This window comes from Grus americana, chromosome 1, assembly GCF_028858705.1.
Source record: "Grus americana isolate bGruAme1 chromosome 1, bGruAme1.mat, whole genome shotgun sequence".
In the NCBI taxonomy this organism is placed as follows: domain Eukaryota; kingdom Metazoa; phylum Chordata; class Aves; order Gruiformes; family Gruidae; genus Grus; species Grus americana.
This window is the reverse complement of record NC_072852.1, coordinates 38,364,780-38,384,821: the sequence shown is the minus strand read 5'-3', so window position 1 is coordinate 38,384,821 and position 20,042 is coordinate 38,364,780. Positions and strand designations below refer to the sequence as shown.

The window sequence follows — 20,042 nt, the reverse complement described above, 5'->3', positions numbered from 1 at the left end:
CAGAATAGTTTTGGACCTGTTTCCACTTGCAGGACTGTAAGTGTCCTCAAAACAGAATCAAATGCCCATTGCTTGAGAGCTTCCATTTGATGATGGTGAAACACATTCTTGGAAAGAAAAGTCAATCTGATCTGAATAAAATACTTTCTCAAAAAAAGACTCAAGGAGTTTAAAAAAAAACCCTCAACAAACAGAAAGGTCATTTAGTCGCATGGAAGAAAGGATTAGTACAAGGAGACCTCAAGGAGAACAAAACGCAGAGGTTTATGGAGCAGAGACTCCCACCATCATGCTTCCCAACGTCCTCGGTGCTGCAATGCCACTCTTCCAAGCACAGCTGCATCACCAGACCTCTTTTGCTGAAGGGATTCTTTAGGGAAAAATAACTGGAAACTTCTCTGGAATTTCCTGGTTCTCTGGGCCTCATCTTAATGTTCCACCTCAGTACCGAGTGAAGTTGCTTTTGCTGTGTGTTCAACAGGCAGATTTTGGGTAGAAAGCGAACATCCTTTGAGGTACTGAACAGCTAAAATGACATTCAATTTTCTCATCTAGCAGTACTTTAAAGAAAATTTCCTGCAGCAAACATCATCAAACTAATGCACTGAGTTGCCATGGTTCCTTCGCCTCAATCCTAATGGTCCAAGTAGAGTACAAGACCCTCAGAGCATGCTCGTCAATTATTGATTAGATCTGAATTGCTACAATTAATATTCTATTGGCGTTTCTTTCCCCAGACCAATATCCGTGCAAAGCTTGCTAATTTTCCATTGCTTAATCACATCTCAACACGTTGAAAATTCATGCACGTACTTGCACCACTTTAGTAGCTTTTGCAGAATGACCATCCTTTTATTTTTACTGGTTCGGTATACAGCTGTGCGATACACTGAAGCTAAGAAAAATTGGGGAGAATGATTCACAGTAAAATTTTGAGAAGTCCATTTCTTCTAAATCAAGGGAGAAACAATTCTCATACAGTCCATGAGACTAAATTCTACATTATTTTAAATTTACTTAGCGCTATAAATAATCATTAGTGACAATACTACTATAACCTGAAAATAAGGCAGGGGCAAGATCTGATCTACATCTGGTTTATATTTATAGTGTTCATATGTGTACATTATTTTATAGGCATACACTTGTATAAAACAACAACAAAATAAAACTGTCCCCACAACAATAAACAGGGTATTTTCTATAGCTTATAAGTTATGGTACACAGTAAAACTGATATCACATCCTATAGGTCATGTGATACATTAATAAATAGATGGCGATATATTAATTTGCAAATTTAACAAAGAATTTTCAAAGAGGAAGTAAGATATTACATACAACGGGGCTGATTCATCATTACTGCTTTTACTCCAGTTTAAAATACTGGCACTTTCATGTCATGGGAAACTTGGAAGCAAAAAGGTAATGAATCACAGTCAATACATACAACTTGTCAGAGCTGTAACATTTTAAGAGCAACCTGAATTTCTTGGAGTTTGAGTGCTTGATTTTGCAACCCTGAAGTTGAATTATCCACATTTAGTTTCTCTGTTTAATGAATATATTTCAAAAAAAAAAAAGTACTTGTCTTATGATTGGGTTTGGAAGTAAATAAGCAGCTTATCGCTTTGGTGTTGCTCTTTCACACCAAACCAGACCCAAGCCATGGAAGCCCACGGCAGTCCTGTGGGTCCATCCCACTTACATAGTGGCTGATGTGTTGGCTTTTAATGATAAGTGGCACCCTAAGCATTTAATCACTTTATTTATAGAATTTAAAACCCTAAACTACTTTGGAACATTCATATATTTTACCTACTGCTAAGCTGGCAAATATGATTTAATTACAAGTCTGTAATCTAGATAATAGCTTTTAAATCCAGTGAAGCCAATATGTGCCATAATATTCATACAACTACACATATAGTTGTACCTAAATCCTAATTTTGCAGTGCTCCAACTCTCCAGCAGTAACAGAAATGTATGTATGTGCATTTGTAACAGAAAAGGAGCAAACCAGTGTTGTGGATGGACTTATGTCTCTATTCTCATGCTCACTGATTACACTTATATTAAAAACAGTATCAGCAGGAGGACTGCTGTGGGAAGAGAAGCAGAAAATGCTGCTCAAGAATGTCTGAAGCCAGATGGCCCAGTAGGCAAGTGGTAATATCAGACACAAAGTGATACTTTTGATTGCTAGGGTTTGCTTGTGCTTCTCTTAGTCATGGCTGCTCCAGCTACTCACAGAGCATGATGATGAGATCTAATGGGGAAGCTGCGTAACAGGTTTTTGTGACTGTAATACATGTCTGCTGCACCAGATGATTTGTCCTTCGAGCTTTGAAAGAGACAGGAGGCAGCCATGGGGGGCTGAGGGGTTAAAGGCAGCTGGTGATTTTATGTCTGAGTTAGATTTAAAGAAACGGTATGCTTTACACTGCAAATCAATGTTTATTTTGCCACAGAACCATCAGAATCGACAATAGGGTGCCAGAGCGCATCTTCACTAATCTATCCCTTAACAACACGGGAGCACAAATTTCAAAGACACATATTTATACATCTGGTAACCACTTTTGTCCCCATTACTTAATTAAAGATTAGAAATGCTTTGGGACACACATACACACGCACACATTAAAAAAAAAAGCAATACAAATTTTTTGTTGCTGTCAGAAATAGAAAGTGCCAGGTACTACATCATCGTTTCCTGGTCCCGCTGTTGCCACTGGCAGACTTGTTGAAACTTCTGCTCATTTGTGGGAAGTGTACTGTTGGCGTTCTTTCAGTGGGGCCGTACAGCCCTAAATTCCTGGCTGTAGCTGATTTTCGAAGAGGCTTGACGCTGGGAAAAGGATTGAAGGCTTGTGGCTTTGGGTTCCCAGGCTGGGGAGATTTAGCCAGGTTTCCACTGTCGCTGGATGGACTAGAGGACTCCGATAAACATGGCTGGCCGGACTGATGGGATGTTGTATTAGCATCGGTTTTGTTATCTGAGGTGAGTTCCAGCGCTTCCAGTTTTAGCTGAACCACTGCCATGTTTGTACTGCTGCCTGTAGAGACTGGCTCAGACGACTGCTGGTCAGCTTTTCGAGTAGTCCTGTCATCCAAACCACCTCCTTCTCTTTCTCCAAAGTCAGAACGGTTGGAAGTCTCCTCCTTTGCACCAGGACTATTTGTTTTACAGCTCTCGCTCTGCTCATCTATTAGTCCTATGGTGTCCCCGTAGCCCAGCTGGCCTTTGGCCCTAGCAATATTCTTTCGATGAACTCTTATGTGAGTGCGCCACGGAGAGTTCAGTTTTGTTTTAAGATCTTCTTGGGGAATGGGAGACATCTTCCCTGTAGCATGACTTGGGATGTGAATAACAGCATTTCTGAGAGACCTATTATTCAATTTCATCTTCTTTCCTAAAAGGAGATGGTTTATCACCGGGGGATGGTTTACCTGAGAAGGGAGGAGGCTGGTAACTGGCCCTTTATCTGAAAGAAAGTGTTTAAAAGAAACACTGTATTGTTAAAGATCAAAACAAATTAATGTTCTAAAGATCCACCACCAAATTTGATGTCTTTCTTGAGGTATAGCGAACGGTTGTAGGACTGACTTCTATTTAAAAAACAAACAAAAAAAATCATCACTGAATTTCTCTTACATCTTGGAGTTGAACACAAAGCTGAAACTTCCATAATAAAGATTTCCTCCCGTCCCTCCCTGCTTCTTACCTATGGATATGTCCTCAGCCAGGAATACCATGAAAATAAATCAAGAAAAATAGCTTCTCGATTTTTGGAATTGCACTGTAACTGATAGTTTAACATTAATATTGGCTTCTGATCTTTCCCCTCTCCTCCATTTCTCTTCCAACCGTAAGAGGCAATTCAGTCCCTATATGAGGTCAGTCAAATAAGCCTCTCCATGAGGCTTGTGTGACTGGAGAATGAAACAAAGTATTTTTAATGGATAAACCACAGCAACTCTTTTCTATTAGGGTCTCTTATTAAACCAGAACCGTAGACTCAGAATTAGGTAATTAGATGACAGTTTGATTAAACCACAAACCCAGCCCCGCATCACGATTAGTAAGATTAGAAAGGTTTGTGTTTGGGAGGTGGCAATCCTTGGGAATCAACATTTTACTGTTTGCACTGTTCCTGCTGTCTACAGCCTTTGTTCAAGGAAAATACTTTGCCAATATTAAAAAAAAAAAAACCCAAACAACTAATCACATTTCCTTACAAATAATGTTAGTGAAAAGCAGCAGCCCTATGTATTCAAATGCTCCTGCTAGGACCAGATTAGACAATACAGAAGAGGAATAAAAATTCTCCACCGTGACCCATCTGCATGGTTCCATGCTGACTTAGAAAGATGACACCTAAGTGGAGAGGAATGAGTGGGCTGGGCTGCGTTCAGCTTGCACACCCACTAAAACCTTCAGCTGCGCTGTTCATGCTAACCCCTGCGTTGCTGAGTTTGCCAGTTGGGGAAAAAAAGATGCCATAACATGGATTGCTAAATAACGGGCTGAGGTCCGGGTTAATCCTCACAGCAGTATCATTATGGCTAGGTAAACTGTCAGCCACAATGCAACATCTAAGCCAGGTCAGCTGCGTAATTTGCCATGCCCAGATGAACTCAGAGGAGTTAGGATAATATGGACCAGCTAGGAATCTACCTGCCACTTGATCTGAAGTGTACTCATCTCCTCGTTTCACTTTTTCCAGTGCATCAGTATGTCAACTCCAAGAATGCCAAAGATTTAAGTTTTTAATCAGAGAGATCAACACAATGCACCCAGATAGCAAAGACACTTTTAAATACCATTGTTCAGCTGGTCCCTGGGACCTAAAAAAATCCCAGGGTCATCATCTTCAGATCCTGACAAAAGAAGAAAAAACATCACCTTCTCATTTACAATCTGTCTGTACGAAGTGGTACCCGCTTTACTACTAATGTGTTATATATTCCATCAGTCTCTCTTGTTTTGCCTATTTGGTTAAATGGAAAATAATGTTATTTGCCTTGTCTCCTATGATGAAGTCAGCATGTAATAAATCAGTAATTGAAACATGTTTTAATATTTACCTGCTCTGATATACACGTGGTGAACCTGCTGTTGCTGCTTCTTCTTTATCCTGGAATATTGCTTTTTCAGTGCATTAATATCGGTGGTCATACGCTCCATCATCATGCTGTTAAAAGCAGCATGATACTCGCTTCGGCAAGAGTCTATTGCTCCTGGACTTAATTCTGCAATGTTACTGGAACCCAGACTTTGTTCTTCATTCTGATCTGCACAGAGTGGGAATAAAGTGGAGATGAGGAGTAAATTGGCATACTCAAGAGTTCTGCAGATTATCTACAAGGGAAGTCTATGTTTGATTCCTATTATCTTATTGAACTGTAGTCTTCTATTAAAAAATTATTATAATATGCATATTTAACAAAGCTGCGCTACTTATAATAAGTAGTATTACATTTCTAGGACTACTGCTTAAGAATAGCAAGGGTTTGACTGGAGTTTAGAGAGTACAAAAATCAATTAACATAGCAATGCAAATTAGAAGCACAGTTCTTCCAAAAGTACATCAAGCCATCACTGACATAATTCAGAAACTGATTATGAAAGACACTCTTAGACTCCTCTTTAGTCAAAGAGGAGACTAACAATGCAAGTCATAAAATACATTACAGTCAAGCAGGAATGAGATAAAACAACTGACCTAGTGATACCACCAAGCACCACCAAGAAATAGTTATAGCACCACAGGGAGAAAGCTGCTAGTAGCAACAAAAGGGATAGGTGCAGAGCAGCTGAGGATCAGCAACTTGAAAGCATCTCTGATCAACAGCTGCAGAGCAACAGCAGCAGTGCAGTTTATTTTCACAGCTGTTTCTGATACACTACCAAACTGGCACTCCAGGGTCAAGGGGATAATTCTTTTTCAAGGGATGTTTATTTGTCTTTGGCTTAGTTCGCAACAGCAGTTTGATGTTCTAAGTGCTAGCTTGAAGCAGCAGGTAGGGACTTACAGTCCCTCAGGAAGGGAAAAATAAACCACCACAGCAATCATGAGGAAAATTGCAGCTTATACGTCTTGGCAAAAGCAAGCAACAAGAATGATGATGCATAATCAGATAACAGCAACTGCTACATCAGTCTGGGGTTTTTCTGGGGGGAACGTGGGGGTCAGTTGGGGAATAAATAACTACAGCCTCTCCCAGGATATCATAAAATCACTGTTGATCCAGTACCATTTCATAAAGGTTGCTGCAAGTTAACAAATGATCTGCTTTTCTTGTATGGATCAGAATTTTGTGCTGCTTGTAAAGCTTGCACAGGTGAACATACAATTCTGTCAGAAATTTTATTTCAACATGGAGAGATATGAACAATAGTGACATTTTGTCAGAACACCCTAAGCCATACCCAATTTTTTTTTTTAATTACAAAAATGTGAATATACCCAAACCAGACAACAGTCTAAAGGTTTGGCCAAAAGGGCAGTGAAATGATGTGCAGAACTCATTCACTGCTGATAGGTTCCAATATTAGCCATGCATATTCCAACAAAGGTCAAGGTTATTTATTACATGTACACTCTTCAGAAAATGCTGACTACCTAACAGCTTTCTTGGAAATAAGCATGGATTTAGGGTGGACTTTTTTCCACACGTGCTTTTTTTTTTTTTTTTTGTGGGTGGGCAACACTATGGGATTGGGTTTTTAACCATTTTAGCTAAATCCTTGACCCACATTGTCATTTATTGTATACATACAGCCTTCAAACTTGACTTTGAAGACATCTTCATTGACCGCAGAGCAAGTAATTTGGTACCTGCGGTAATCTCTGCGTGAACATAAAATACAATTTTCATAGCAGCTTTCTCAGAGGAAGCTACAGACTATTTCTGCAAGGTCATGCAGATTTAACTATGTTTTCCAAAGATGAACAAAAGCACTTTTACCTTTCATCTGTTTTTGGTATTTTTGGAGCTCTGGTGCCAAAAACCCACTTAATGGTCCGAGACAGCCAATTGCATTGGCAATTGAGTCTTCGTCATCTAGGTCATTCTCTTCATCACTGTCTCTGGTTCTGCCTAGCCTTCTGTCAAATAAGAACAGAAGAGGAATAAGAAAGAGACATTCTTAAATTACAATCATTACCAAACATCTTTATCTTCTTTAGGAGCATACAGGGGAGGACGCCACCTGCCTTTTCACTATCTAAGGTAAACAATAACCCTCTATGCCATAAGCAGTGCACGTCAAACTTACCCTGAAAGTGAAGTTGATTTTACTGCTGCAGGAAAAGGAGTAATGTTGTATGTGTATTTCTCCCTTAATTCTGCCAGTTGTGGGAAGGGAAACTGAGCCATAGTATAAACAGTCTAGGGGGAAAAAAAAAAATAATGCAGCTTTTAAAATTTTCTTTTTAACTAACAGACCCACAAAAGATTTCTCCATGAACAGACTTTCACCGTCTTGCAGGATTAAAGGCTGTACATTCTTGTGTGCTGTAAGAAAATGGAAATGGTCTAGTTTTATGATTCAGTCAGTATTTCCTGTAAGAAAAATAAAGAGTGAGTCACTAGAAAAATACATGGTTAGAGAAAAAAAAAGGAAACTGATAACATGAGATGTAGGGTCCTTTTCAGCTCCTATATTTATTTAATAATCATTGTCAATCCTCCCCTTGCCAGCTCACCAGAAATCCTTCTCCTCCAATTATGATTTCACTTGCATGAATGCCTCATTGAGGTTTTGGAAATCTTCCAGAAGACCTACATTTCTGCTCAAGTATTCAACGAGGTATTGACACTAGCACAGATAGGAAGGAGTGGGTCCTCAGTTGAGGTGGACTGTTAACAGATCCCTTACTTCACCTGAGCAGCCCCAAGAGCTTGTGTAAAGGAAATCACTTCAACACAAAAGTTACAGCCACAGTGGAAGGACTCAACATTATCCAGCAAAGTTTTCTCCTCTCAGTTTCTGGTTTTGATTGCTGTTTTGTGGGGGGTTTCTGAGGGTGGTGATTTTGTGGTGGGGTTTTTTTGGGGGGTAGGTAGTGGCAGTTAGGGTTTTTTTACAAGAAATTTGTTCTATGGTAAACAAAAAAAACCTCTCTGCAACTCTCCAAACTCAACATGTAGTCCCTAGAATGTAAAACAAGGCCATAAAAAACTCCAATCCATTTTATTTACTTCAATATTCAGAGTTAAAGAAGATAAATAGTTGCAAATGTATTTGCTTTCAGCATTATTTTTGCTTTAAGTCATTTTGCAATAACAGCATGCATGTCACCGGCCAACCTGGCACAAAGACACATCATATTCATTGCAGTATCACTGCTGATTCATTCCTACCTTTTGTATTTTTCCTACTTTTGTACACTTACAGCTATTCAGGACTTTCAAATAACTGACACACAATTCATTAGGAGTCTCAATGTCAGAAGTAAAAAAAAAATAGCCAAAATATAATTTTTCATAGTTTCTCTGAAATATTATAGCTTTTCCCCATCTTGAAAATTCAATGTCTTCTGAGACAGCAATGCAAACATTTCTCCTTAGGTATGACAGGAAACCTTCACTTTTTTTCTCCTGTGCTATTAAGTCAGTGGCATTTTCATCTGAAGGCAAATGGCCTCAATTAAGATTAAAGGAAATTTTGAACAATTTCTACATAATCCATTCTTGAACCATGCCTTGTCTGTGCTAAACACACTAAGGAAAATTGCAAACATTACTTTAGTACTAGACCTTTCCTGACAAAAGAAGAAGAAAAAAAAAAAAAGTTGCACTAATGGCAATGATGTAAGCTGTGAGGAGCAGGCAGGACGCTCCTGGCTGGATCAGGCACAGGGCAATAGTACAGCTCAACAGGCTTCTGCGTGAAAATGATTTTACATTTCAAGCCATGCACAGACTCTAAGGCAAGGAAGATGCCTACAAAAACCCAGAGCATGAACTGAAGCTTTGCCACTCCACAAAACTACAACGCTACTGTGAAAGACAAATATTCTCTAGGGCCTGAACAGCGTATCCTGACAGTCTACCAGACGAAGGAATTTTATGATCTGGAGAAAGACCTACCTCCGGCCCAATGTGTCTGCCTGTTTGTTTGATCTCCACCACACTTTCCTGTTTTTTTCCCCATATGTCTCAACTCTCTCCCTTCATAGAGAAGGAGGTGTGTCTGGAATTTATTTCTATTCTTTATGTCAACAGCCTTTTCAGGTAACTCGTTCCATATGCTTGTTACCCTTTAAGTGAAACAGTCAACTCCAAGTCCTCCATTTACTCCTTGCACCTACTGTTTTAGATTATGCTTTTAGCTTTTGCCTGTCTCCAATCTCTGTCTCTTCCAGATCCTGTGCGATTTCTTTCGTTTAGCATACACGTTTTCAGCTTAATTACTTGTTATCAGACTATAACTGGAGGCCTCGTTTGTCACCTGGTTAAGAGATCCACAAACAAACTTTATGCTGATACAAGTTCCACTGGAAATAAAAAAATAAAATAATAAATAATAAAATAATAAAAAAATAAAAAAATATTGTCAGTCAGCACCCGTGATCCCCTCACAGCAATGCTTCAGAGTCAAAGCATCCTGTTCCTAGTTTGTACACAGCCTTGGGCCACTTGGTTAATTCTGGTGAAACTGTGCCAGAGGGAAAGAGCCTACACATACAAAGCATGATGCAGGCAAACTTATTACCTTATTTACGGCCATAAGGGACAGAGTCTGGGAGCAAGAAAAGAGACAAGTAAAAAACCTCTCTTCTCAATTTAAATCAGTAGCATTTGTCAATCCTTTGCCTTACCCTAGAAATACAAAGCCATCTACACCCTCAGCAGAACACCATACAGAAGGTGAAGGGCTGTGGCTTCCAAAAGAGGGTAAGCAGTTTTGCAGACAGCTCAAACACAGTTCTCTCAAGAGCTGCCCCACACTGCTTTAAGGCTCTTCTCACTTCCACTAAGAAAACAAAACAAAACCCAAAAGCAAAAACAAACCCAAAAGAAAACAAAGTGCTACTCAAGTAGAAAGTTAACAGTGAATGCCATCAAATCAGGGTAAATGTCTACAGGAGATAGCCTAAAATGCTAGGGTACTACAGAGGGATTAATCCCTATTCCCCTCCACCACAGTGAACACACAGAGATGCCTCTCCTTTTCCTGTTTGCTTCTCATCTCCTCTAGGCTGGAATGTTTCTAGGCATACAAAATTAATTACTTTAGCTGCTTATAAAAATGCTCGCTTTCTGAGAAGGCATGAAAGCATGTACTCAAACTAGCACAGGCTGTTTAGAGTATCTGCAGACACCTGGTGTACAGCTTTCTGTCTCCATGTTAGAACCAAAGTTTATTAATAGGCCAGTAAAATGACATTACTGAATACTGTATTTGTTTAACTTCTAGTCCTCAATACATACCTGGTCTAGCACCTGATGTGTACAGCACTTACCCTTTATTTACCAAAGCTGTTCAACCTGAAAAACGAGGAAGCTGTAGGCTTGCTTACTCCTCCAATACCCCCATGCTCCCCTCAGCACAACATTGTAAGAAATCTTGCCATGCAAGGGCCAAATCTGCAAAAGCTTTAAGCCCTCAATCCTAACTATATGTACTGTCTGCATGGGAGGGAGAGAGGCATTTTTAATGATAAACTTGCACCAACATGCTGGTGGAGAATGAAGACAAGAATCTTCTGATCTACTTTAGACATCTGCTCTGTCAACACCTACTTGCCCCTGAAGGATCGGCCATACCTCTCCAACTCCCAAAGAAAACAGGCCTTTTGGAGCACAATTTGTTTTCTAGTGGCAGAGAAGTGCTTAAGTGAGCATGGACAGGTAGTTCAGATGCAAATGCAAGTGTTATACAAGTCTAAAGAAAAGTGAGATGATTGCCACTAGCAACCTCTTCTGAAATGTGTAGGAAAGGCTGAGTAGGATATTGATCCTTTCCCGCAGGAGAATACTAATCCTTGAGCCACCTTGTAAAAAGTATTAGATGTAAATTCATCATTCTGATTTTGATTAAGGAAAAAAAGAAAAAGGAAAAAAAAAAGAACATTTTTGAAACAAAGCAGTCTAAACATTCATCTCTGGCTGACTCCTACAAAAAAGCCTAAAGCAATTTAAAAACCAATGTCTTTAAACAGCTGGATCCTTTCATTAATGCAATGGTTCATATTTCTTTATTTGCTTCTCTAACACAGAGAAAATTGTTCAAATGCTGCAGCCAGACACACGGTGGCATTCATATCCCCTAATGGTAAACTCCTGCAGTGCCTAATTCTCTCCACTTATGTTAAAGAGAGCCTAGAGTGAACACCTCAGATGGAGACAGCTACACTGCCAGTGCCTGTCTTTGACTTGAAGAATGCTATCTAAATTATAGTGTGGTATCTTCAACCGAGAGGACACACACAAAACCAGACACGCTGCTTCTCTATGCAGAAAACTTAAACCTGCCACATTTTCCATACCAATGGCAATGCTATCCTACCTTAATGCTCCTCTCAGTGTCGCAAAATACACATGTACACTGTGAATACACATATGCTTTGCAACAACTGCTTATTTTTTGCACAAAATAGTGCTAATTTAGTATACTTGTAACAGTTAAAAAACCAAAAAGATCCTTCCATTACTCCAACTACTAAGCTACCTACTCCTTATCTTCTATTACACACAATGGCAAAGAAAGAAATCCACACCAAGTCACTAAAGCCCACTTCAACTCCCAACATTGTTCTATGTCACGCATCTTGATTTTGTACTACACTTGAGACCAGGAACTGAAACATGATGAAAATGAGAAGGTGTCAGGTTGTACCGCCCTCCTCATGCATCCTCAATACCTGAACTGTCTTGTGAGAAACCTTAACACTTATTTAAAAAGCATGCGAGTACCTCTGACCAGCCGCATTTCCATTTTTGAAGCAAAACAAAGCCACAGTGCTCACCTCTCCCATTGCTAGAGCTCCCTCCTCAGACAAAACAACAACAACAACAAAAATAAATCTGAAAGTAATACTTCACTTCAGGACAGTACTTTACCAGACTAAGGAAGTTTATTATCCCAGACAGTCAATAAGTTTTGCTTCCAATAATGTGTAACAGAAGTCACCTGCTAACTACTGTTAAGAAACTCATGCGACTTCATTGGCTGAGACTGACATTTTTCCTTCCCCTAAGACAGGTAAAAAATTTCAGGTAAAATATGTGCTCTGTATTTGCACCCATTTAATCACCATGCTCTAACTCATCAAAAGCAAAGTTCCAGACCCATAGCATGAAGTCTTTATAAAATACCTAAGTAGACAACACCTCAAGGATATCACAAAAAGAAGTCTAAGTGCGAATCAATAAAATTGAATCTGCAATACTAAAGGCCCTTTCCTTTCCCAGAACAATGTGGATCTTTGTTCTCAGATAACAACATATGCTTTAAGAATTCAGGGACTGCAATTATCTACAAATGTCTTTGTTTATAGATCACTGACGACTGTTCACGGCTTTTTCTTTTTTTTAAATCATGAAGGATATTTTTTACACTTCTCACTTGATAAACTCTTGTCTCCCACAGTGTCTGCAGAATGAAAAGGACACAGTGTCAAAAATGACCAAAACATAAAAATAAAACACCACAACAATTATGACTACTAAAAGATTCTACATCTTACTTGCATAAATCCAGTTGGGTGTTATATCACAACAAACTTTCAACTGTCAACATACAATCAAGTTTTATCAAATAGAGCCCAGTGGTTCTTTATACTTCACGTACAAGATAAGACTTTAGCTTTAACTGCAGGTCCTCTCTTTGTTTCACTGACATGCTAGCTCAACTCAGTCATCTTAAAGTTTTATTCTTGGGAGAGTTTAGGTTTCTGCAGTATCTGAACAAAAATGTAATTTGTTAGAAATCAGCACCTGAAGGATGCACAGAAAACACAAACAATAATTATATCACACTCACCTGCATGAGTTCATTGCTGTCAATCAGACTGTCTTCCAGCATCTCCTGGGTCAGCTTGCCCATGGTACTGTAAAACTCATCTGCAGTTTCACAACACTCTATTTGCCTACATCAAAATACATGTTGGTTTTTTATTTTACTTTTACATATGATTATACATCTCCAAATCAAAACTGAACTTTCTGTCAACATAAAATATGTTGCTTCCATTAGTCACCTTAACTCCTACATCTATTGCAATCCTCCCTACACTTCCAAATAATAAAACTGTGCACATCACGTTGGAAATGCTGGTGCAGTAAAAGGATGTACTGAGCACAGCTTACTGTCCTGACTGCTCACGATAAAGGATTCATGCATGTCCAGACAGGTTATTCCCTCTGCCCCATTCACTTCTACAACATGAGAATCAGTAAATCCTGCGTCCTACTAGCACAAGGGAGCTCTCTCATCAGCTCAAAAAGGGAGCATAAATATTTCTTGACTGTTCTCCACTATGCACCAGATGGCTGAATTCACTTGTTGAACTGTCTTTTTGTCAGACGGGAACATATTCGCTGGCCAAAAAACATTCCAGTGGAGTAAATTAAGTATAGGTATATTTATATATGTCATTGTATTCAGAAGAGCTGAGCTCACATAATGCAGAATGAAGGAAAATTCACTCATATCCTGTGTATTTGTGAATGCTAGTTCTAATTTAGAGGTGCAGAGGTTTTTTTGTTGTTTTGGGTTTTTTTGGTTTGGTGGTATGGTTTTATTTTCTGGTTTGGGCGGTTTTGGCAAGGGAGGTGTGTGGGGATGTTGTGATTCTTTCTGGGTTCCTCCCTGCCCCTACTTTTCTTTAAATTTCTAAAAACACAGAATCACCCTCAGTGTCAGCTAGAGGAAGAGAAATACGAGTAATATGCTTTTGTGAATTACTGTTCTACATACCTTAGAGTCAGCCACTACACATCCTCTCCTATCAAATAAAAAAAAATTGTTTTACTTCTATCCCAAATGCGTGCATTGCTGGCTACATACATGCTGGCCTCCTGTGTAAAACATAGCTGCTGGAATGATCAAAGAAAGTACACTGCCATTTTTCTTAATGATTAGAAGGGGAAGCTTCCCTTGATCTTCAGTGTCTATAGGGAACATCCATTGAACTATGAAACTCCTATGAAATCTTAACATAGCTTAGCTAAAAGAATGATTAAGTAGTAAAAAAAAAAAAAAAACAACACACCAGAACGGAGTAGAAACCATGGGTACGTAACCAATTCTCACAAACCTACCACTTACCTTCACTGATACTTTAAGTCTCTTGTGACCTCCACATACCGCTTTCTCTACTGCACCTATTTTTAACCTCCCCATTCCTTCTGTCTCCCTCAAAACAGAAGTATGATTGAACCACCCACATTTTAGGAAAAGCACTTCTCACCCCATTTTCATGTCTAGAAAGACAGTCTTGAGAGGTATAAAGATCATAAGACTATGATCACTGTTTCAGGCCCCACTTCTTTAAATCCCCCATTCTATTGCTAGTGGAGAAGAAAGAAGAACAAAAATCACAGTCTTCTCCCAGCAAAAACATAGTGTCCAATCTCTTACTTCCTCATCTCATTTGATACCATTAATCACAAACTTACTGTACTTCAATTCTTGTTCAGTTTTAGTGACTCATCATCTTTTGGATCTCTGGTTATCCCACCAATGTCCCTTTCTGTTAATTGCCCCCAAATCTGCCAGACTTTCTCCCGTTCCCCACAAACAACAGTTACAAGGTATGTGGTGTGATCAGCTTATTCTTTTGGACATATTCTTACAGATTTCTTCATTTTGTTCCTTCCAATTTTTTAAAAAACATGTTTCATTTTTGCTTTAAGGTTTATGGTAAAATCTTCCAAGCAGTGGCTTTCTTTTTTATCATGTTATCAGTTGGAACATTCATAATTACAGTTTTTAAGTATGCAGAGTCCGACTGCAATGGGACCTTTTATCTAAAGGTATGACACTAAGTAATAAAGCACGATGGGACTACACCTAGCTTACTTCTAATGCAAACGATTTATGCAAGTTTCATTCATGAACTGAACAAATAAAGCTCTTCGGAAATTATTATTATAATTATTATTCTTCAGATTAAAAACACTAAACAAAGTCTCTTACAATGCTACTGGCCTGCAGTGCTAATTTATTCAGAAAGAAAAAAAGAAATGAAGCCTCCAAGGGAGGGAGCTGAACACAAATCCCAGTGGTTCAGTCTCAGGGAAAAAGGGAAGGTAAGTGTTGATAGGCATCACAAGAAAAATTTGATGCAACTGCTGACACCAGCTGAAAAAATCCAGCTGAACTAACATCTGCTCGCCCTGTCAGAGCTCTCACCTCCCACTGAAGTCAGTGACAAAACTCAATTCCCCAGAAGCACTGTACACTCTTTGGAATGCAAATATTTGCTATGACAACAGAGGAGTTTTGAAGAACTAACCATCTCTTACGTTTTGTCCTTTGTGGTGAGTTTCCAAGGCCATAAAGGACTATAATAGAAGCTTGGCTAGAATGTACTTAAAAGCAGAGAATTTCAGGAAAATTTGTTTGCAAGCCTTAACAGAAAAGAACTGTGTAACACTAAATCATTCTCTTAGTAACGCTGAACTTTGCTCGGGTATAGCCAATGAGCTCAAATCCTTAAGTGAAAATAAGGGAATTAACATCCCCAGCTTCAGGTACCCAACTAGATTAGCTAGTCACCCTCAAGTCTCTCTCTGTCTTTCCACAGAGCATTTACCAGCTCCCTCAGAGGTCTATGTTCTGCAAAGTCCAACCAACCTTTTAGCATCGTGTGAAGATATTATACACAGACAACACAAACAACTGGAGACATTTCCTGCAGCAAGGGTCAATTAATTATCATGCCATGTCAGAAGCATGTGTTTTTGGGGAAGCCACAGAGGCACTTTGTGCAGCTTTTTCAAAGCAGAATCATTCTCCTGAAAGATGGCATCTCATTTAGGACTGAGAACATGCTCTTCAGAACAACATAAGCTACACACATTGCCCATACTGAAAAGAAAATCGGATAAAAATGACCACTTACTCTCCTAACTTTGCCCAGATAGCCAAAGCTACTCTCAGTATAATTTCAGAGCCTTCAAAGAATACAGAATCCCAGATCTTCAGAACTGTATGGTTAGGCAGGCAAGTGGCAAAGAGGGTGAGAAACCATTGCATCGTGAAGACGTTTGTAAGTGGGGGTTCATAGCCTCCTGAAATAAAATAAAATTAAAAAATGCTTAAAGTAATTGTAATTTACTATTATTTTACAAGTATAAACTCCATACTGAAATCCATCACACATTCTAGTACCTCTGTTATTGCTCAAAATTTACTTAGCCTGCAGCTGTCCAAAGACAAGCTGAGAAAAAGAGTGATGAAAAAAATGACATACTTAGTCACCTTTCACTCTGCTGCACTGGAAAAAGCTCTAAGCAGCAGAATTGGGTTTGGACTGTAAACCTTGGAAAATACCACTGCACTTTTTTTTGGTCTTGTATCAGAAAGATTGCTTTTCCTTCCCCAAAGCCATATAAGCTAAAAGCTTTTATTAAAAAAAAAAGTAATAAAAAAAACCCAAACCCACAACAGAAACACCCCCCCCAAAAACCCACACCAAAAAAACCCCCCAAAATGCTGCATTTCTTCAGAAACTTATGGCATAAGAAGTCTTTATCTACATAAAAGTGAAGGTGACTCTCTCTGTAAAGTCTTATCTATAGTTTTAATATCCTGATGCACTGCCAGCTTAGCAGAAGTGACTGGAACACATTCAGTTTTCCTTTTGGCTTGTTAACTTTCAAACAAGATTTAGTATTTCAGCCTGAAACTCTCAAGTCTTACTTTCTTGTTACGCTCAGAGAACACTTTGTGCATCCTAGTATCAACTGATGCCCTGAAGACCATGACCAAAGAGGCTGCTGCCTGTGAAAACACTTTCAAACAGCAAATACTTCCTTGATACCCTTTCTTTGTTTTTATACAGTTTGAGCACACTTATAGTTTATTTACATCTTTCCTAAGATGGAACTCAGGGTGCAGTTAGCTGCCAGGCTGAAAAAAAAAACCCAACCAACCAACAACAAAAACCCCACTCTCTCCAAAACACTCTCAAATAAAAGAGCTGTACCTTGTTTAAAAAAAACAAAACCAAAACCAAACCACAACGCAGCCTACAGGGAGTGCTATACCAGGAAAAAAAAAAAAAAAAATCACAGTGCAAAGCCACTTTTCAGGTAGCAACCCAAGAAATATTTCTGAGTTTTGCACCTGTGTATTGCTAAGTATCCAGGTGAAGAAATACTAGCCAGCCAGCACTGGCTTTCACACTGTAACTCTTCCCAGAACAGCTGTGTAAGCTAGCAACTACAAGGAGCAATGGTAGGAGAGGTATATTGAGCTAAGGCAAGAAACCACCTTTTCAAGGTAGCCCTTGTACTAAAGCTGTGTGTTACAGTCTTGTCACTCCATACAGTTTTATATCCTTGTCAACACAATTCTGTTTGCAGTTAGTGGTGGGACAAAATTATTTCCCCTTTGTTTTTTTCCTGAGAGTGTCACCTATTTATGTTAACCTCATCATTAATGGTAACCTTCATCTTTCACCTTACTAATTTAAAATATATATTCTAAGCAATAAACTCATGCAAATACTTAAAAGACTGTATTTTTAGACCAGTGCTCAGATGAAACAATAGCAAAAAGGAATTTAATACCATTTTCTGTTGAACTTACCTCCACTTTCTCTGTTAGCAGCTCTTTGCAGAGTGTCTAAGTGCTGGGACAGTTCAGGAAGCTTCATTCGTAAAAGATCTCGAAAAACAGCCATATCCACAGAGAGAGCACGGAGATTATTGACAAAATAGCTATCAGGAAGCACCTTATCAATTAGGTAAATCATGATCTGTGGGGAAAATGAAATATAATCATGTAGGACTTGCAGAGCCAGTTATTTTCTAGGAATAACAGAAAAAAAAATATAGAATTTTAAACTTCTCTGTCCACTAAAGAATGGCTTGGACCCAGTAGCAACACATGCCTCTGGTATCTCCATTTATACGGGGAGAAAACATTAACATTTAGGCACCCACAGGTACTCTAGGTATCCACAAGCAACCAAGGTGCAAAGGCCTCTCGAAGGTGTCCAGAATTTATGAACCATTAATGACTGAAATCAGTGTCACAGTAAGCTATGCCCCAATTGGAAGCATTACCTAAACTGAAGGCAACTTTGGGCACTTCTGATGCTGTACATGTTTATGAGATTCTCCACACTGTTGGAAAGTTCCACTGTCCCTTCTCTGGTTAACTGCCACAGCTAGAAGACTGATCTTTCAAATTATCTTTTTTTACCTCTCCAAAATACAAGATACTGTTCTTTAAAAAACATTCTCCACGCATTTTACTGTGATGTGTTACCATGTGCTGCACTTCATCTTGTCACTTTAAAAGGTGCTAAATTAAGCAGCATGAGACACTTGAGGCAGACATCTGTTTCAAGTGAGATAGCTCAGCTACATGGGTGGTAATGTATTAACTGGATACTGTCAGTCTTTTAAGAATGCAGAACTTTTTAAGCAGCACTGCAGAGAAGGACCTGGGAGTGCTGGTGGACAACAAGCTCTCCATGAGCCAGCAACATGCCTCATTGGGTCCTGGCTGTTAAAGCCCCATGATGTCCATAGTACCAGCTTCTTCCCGATCTGTGGGAGACACTTCCCAGACACAGAGCTTTTGTTTATAACATCCTTCCCAGAAAGGAGAGCTGACTGACGAGCCCCGAGAATCCCCTTACTCCCTTAACTCCTACACTCTGCAATAACCCAAATATAGTTTGCCATAGCTCCAATCCTGAGGACAGCTTTACAGGCCACAGCCTCTGCAGCTGTTCCAAAGTCACTCATCACTTGCTTTAGATGGCACGGTGACTACAACAACACAACAGCCACATGCAAACCCCCAATTCCTTTCCCCCTGCCCTGTTCCTTTCCCCCCCCGCCCCACCTTTTCCCTCTCTCTTCTGGGGAAATTCCAACCCTGTAAAGCCCATGCACTAAGCTTGGACAAAAATTACTTTATTTTCCATTCTCATTTTTGCCAGGTAAGACCCATTTTGGTGCTAACAGCCTTCAGTGCTTTATCTCTCCAGGGCAGTCTGGTGCCATTCCATTGTTTCCTTAGCACAAGGAGCCTGACACCACTCTCAGTAAAAGACAAACCAATAACATAAGGATGTACACAGTTCTTAAAATCAATTTGGACTTCATAAACCTTGGGGCAATCATATTTCCTATATCATCATAATGTGTTTTAGGAGCTTCTGGACAGTATAAGATCACAATAAAATGCGACAAATTATAGTTGAAAATACTGAGGAATTTTTTAGCAAGAATTATTGAAAGAAAATTTTACTCTCTGATATAAAGTAGGTATATTATGGTATTTTCTTCCTATTACAGGCAGCTCTCTACAACAAAGTATGAAATACCAGCTAGCTGGACTGTACTACCAACAGCTTTATATTTTAGGAGCTCTGAGGGAATATAAATATTTACCATATTTAAATTATTATGTAAGGCAAAACAAACAGCTTTAATCTCAAGAGTCACAGTCATCTTTTACTAATTTGACCCCATCTCACACATATGAGCAAGTTTACTTAAGGAAATTTCCACATGATCTTGGCAAACCTTCAACCATGTCCTGTAGTAAACTATATTTCATAGTATAAGTTTCATGAAGCTTTCTTTTAATTAGAATAGAAAAGTTCTAAAAAAATAAAAACTGTATGACTGTGGTGGGTTGACCCTGGCTGGAGGCCAGGTGCCCACCAGAGCTGCTCTCTCACTCCCCTCATTCACTAGACAGGGGAGAAAAGGCATAACGAAATGCTTGTGGGTCGAGATAAGGACAGGGAGAGATCCCTCACTAATTGTTGTCACGAGCAAAACAGACCAAACTTAGAGAGGGAATTCATCTAATTTATTGCTAGGCAAAACAG

General features: G+C 39.2%; 1 protein-coding gene across 4 annotated transcripts in view; it reads right to left on the bottom strand.

Moving 5' to 3' along the window:
* Positions 1–827: 827 nt before the first annotated feature.
* The window catches only part of TBC1D30 (TBC1 domain family member 30), a 57,024-nt gene continuing 37,809 nt past the window's right edge, over positions 828–20,042 (bottom strand). For 2 of the 4 annotated variants that reach the window (XM_054813323.1, XM_054813325.1), the window contains 8 exons: positions 17,777–17,945; positions 16,086–16,254; positions 13,001–13,106; positions 7,286–7,398; positions 6,976–7,115; positions 5,092–5,298; positions 4,828–4,884; positions 828–3,488 (listed from right to left, as the gene is read on the bottom strand). In XM_054813323.1, the coding sequence (XP_054669298.1) occupies positions 2,707–3,488; positions 4,828–4,884; positions 5,092–5,298; positions 6,976–7,115; positions 7,286–7,398; positions 13,001–13,106; positions 16,086–16,254; positions 17,777–17,945 (1,743 nt within the window). In that variant the 3' untranslated portion in view covers positions 828–2,706. The remainder of the gene's footprint in view (positions 3,489–4,827; positions 4,885–5,091; positions 5,299–6,975; positions 7,116–7,285; positions 7,399–13,000; positions 13,107–16,085; positions 16,255–17,776; positions 17,946–20,042) is intronic. The other 2 variants (XM_054813324.1, XM_054813326.1) reach the window with 1 other exon arrangement.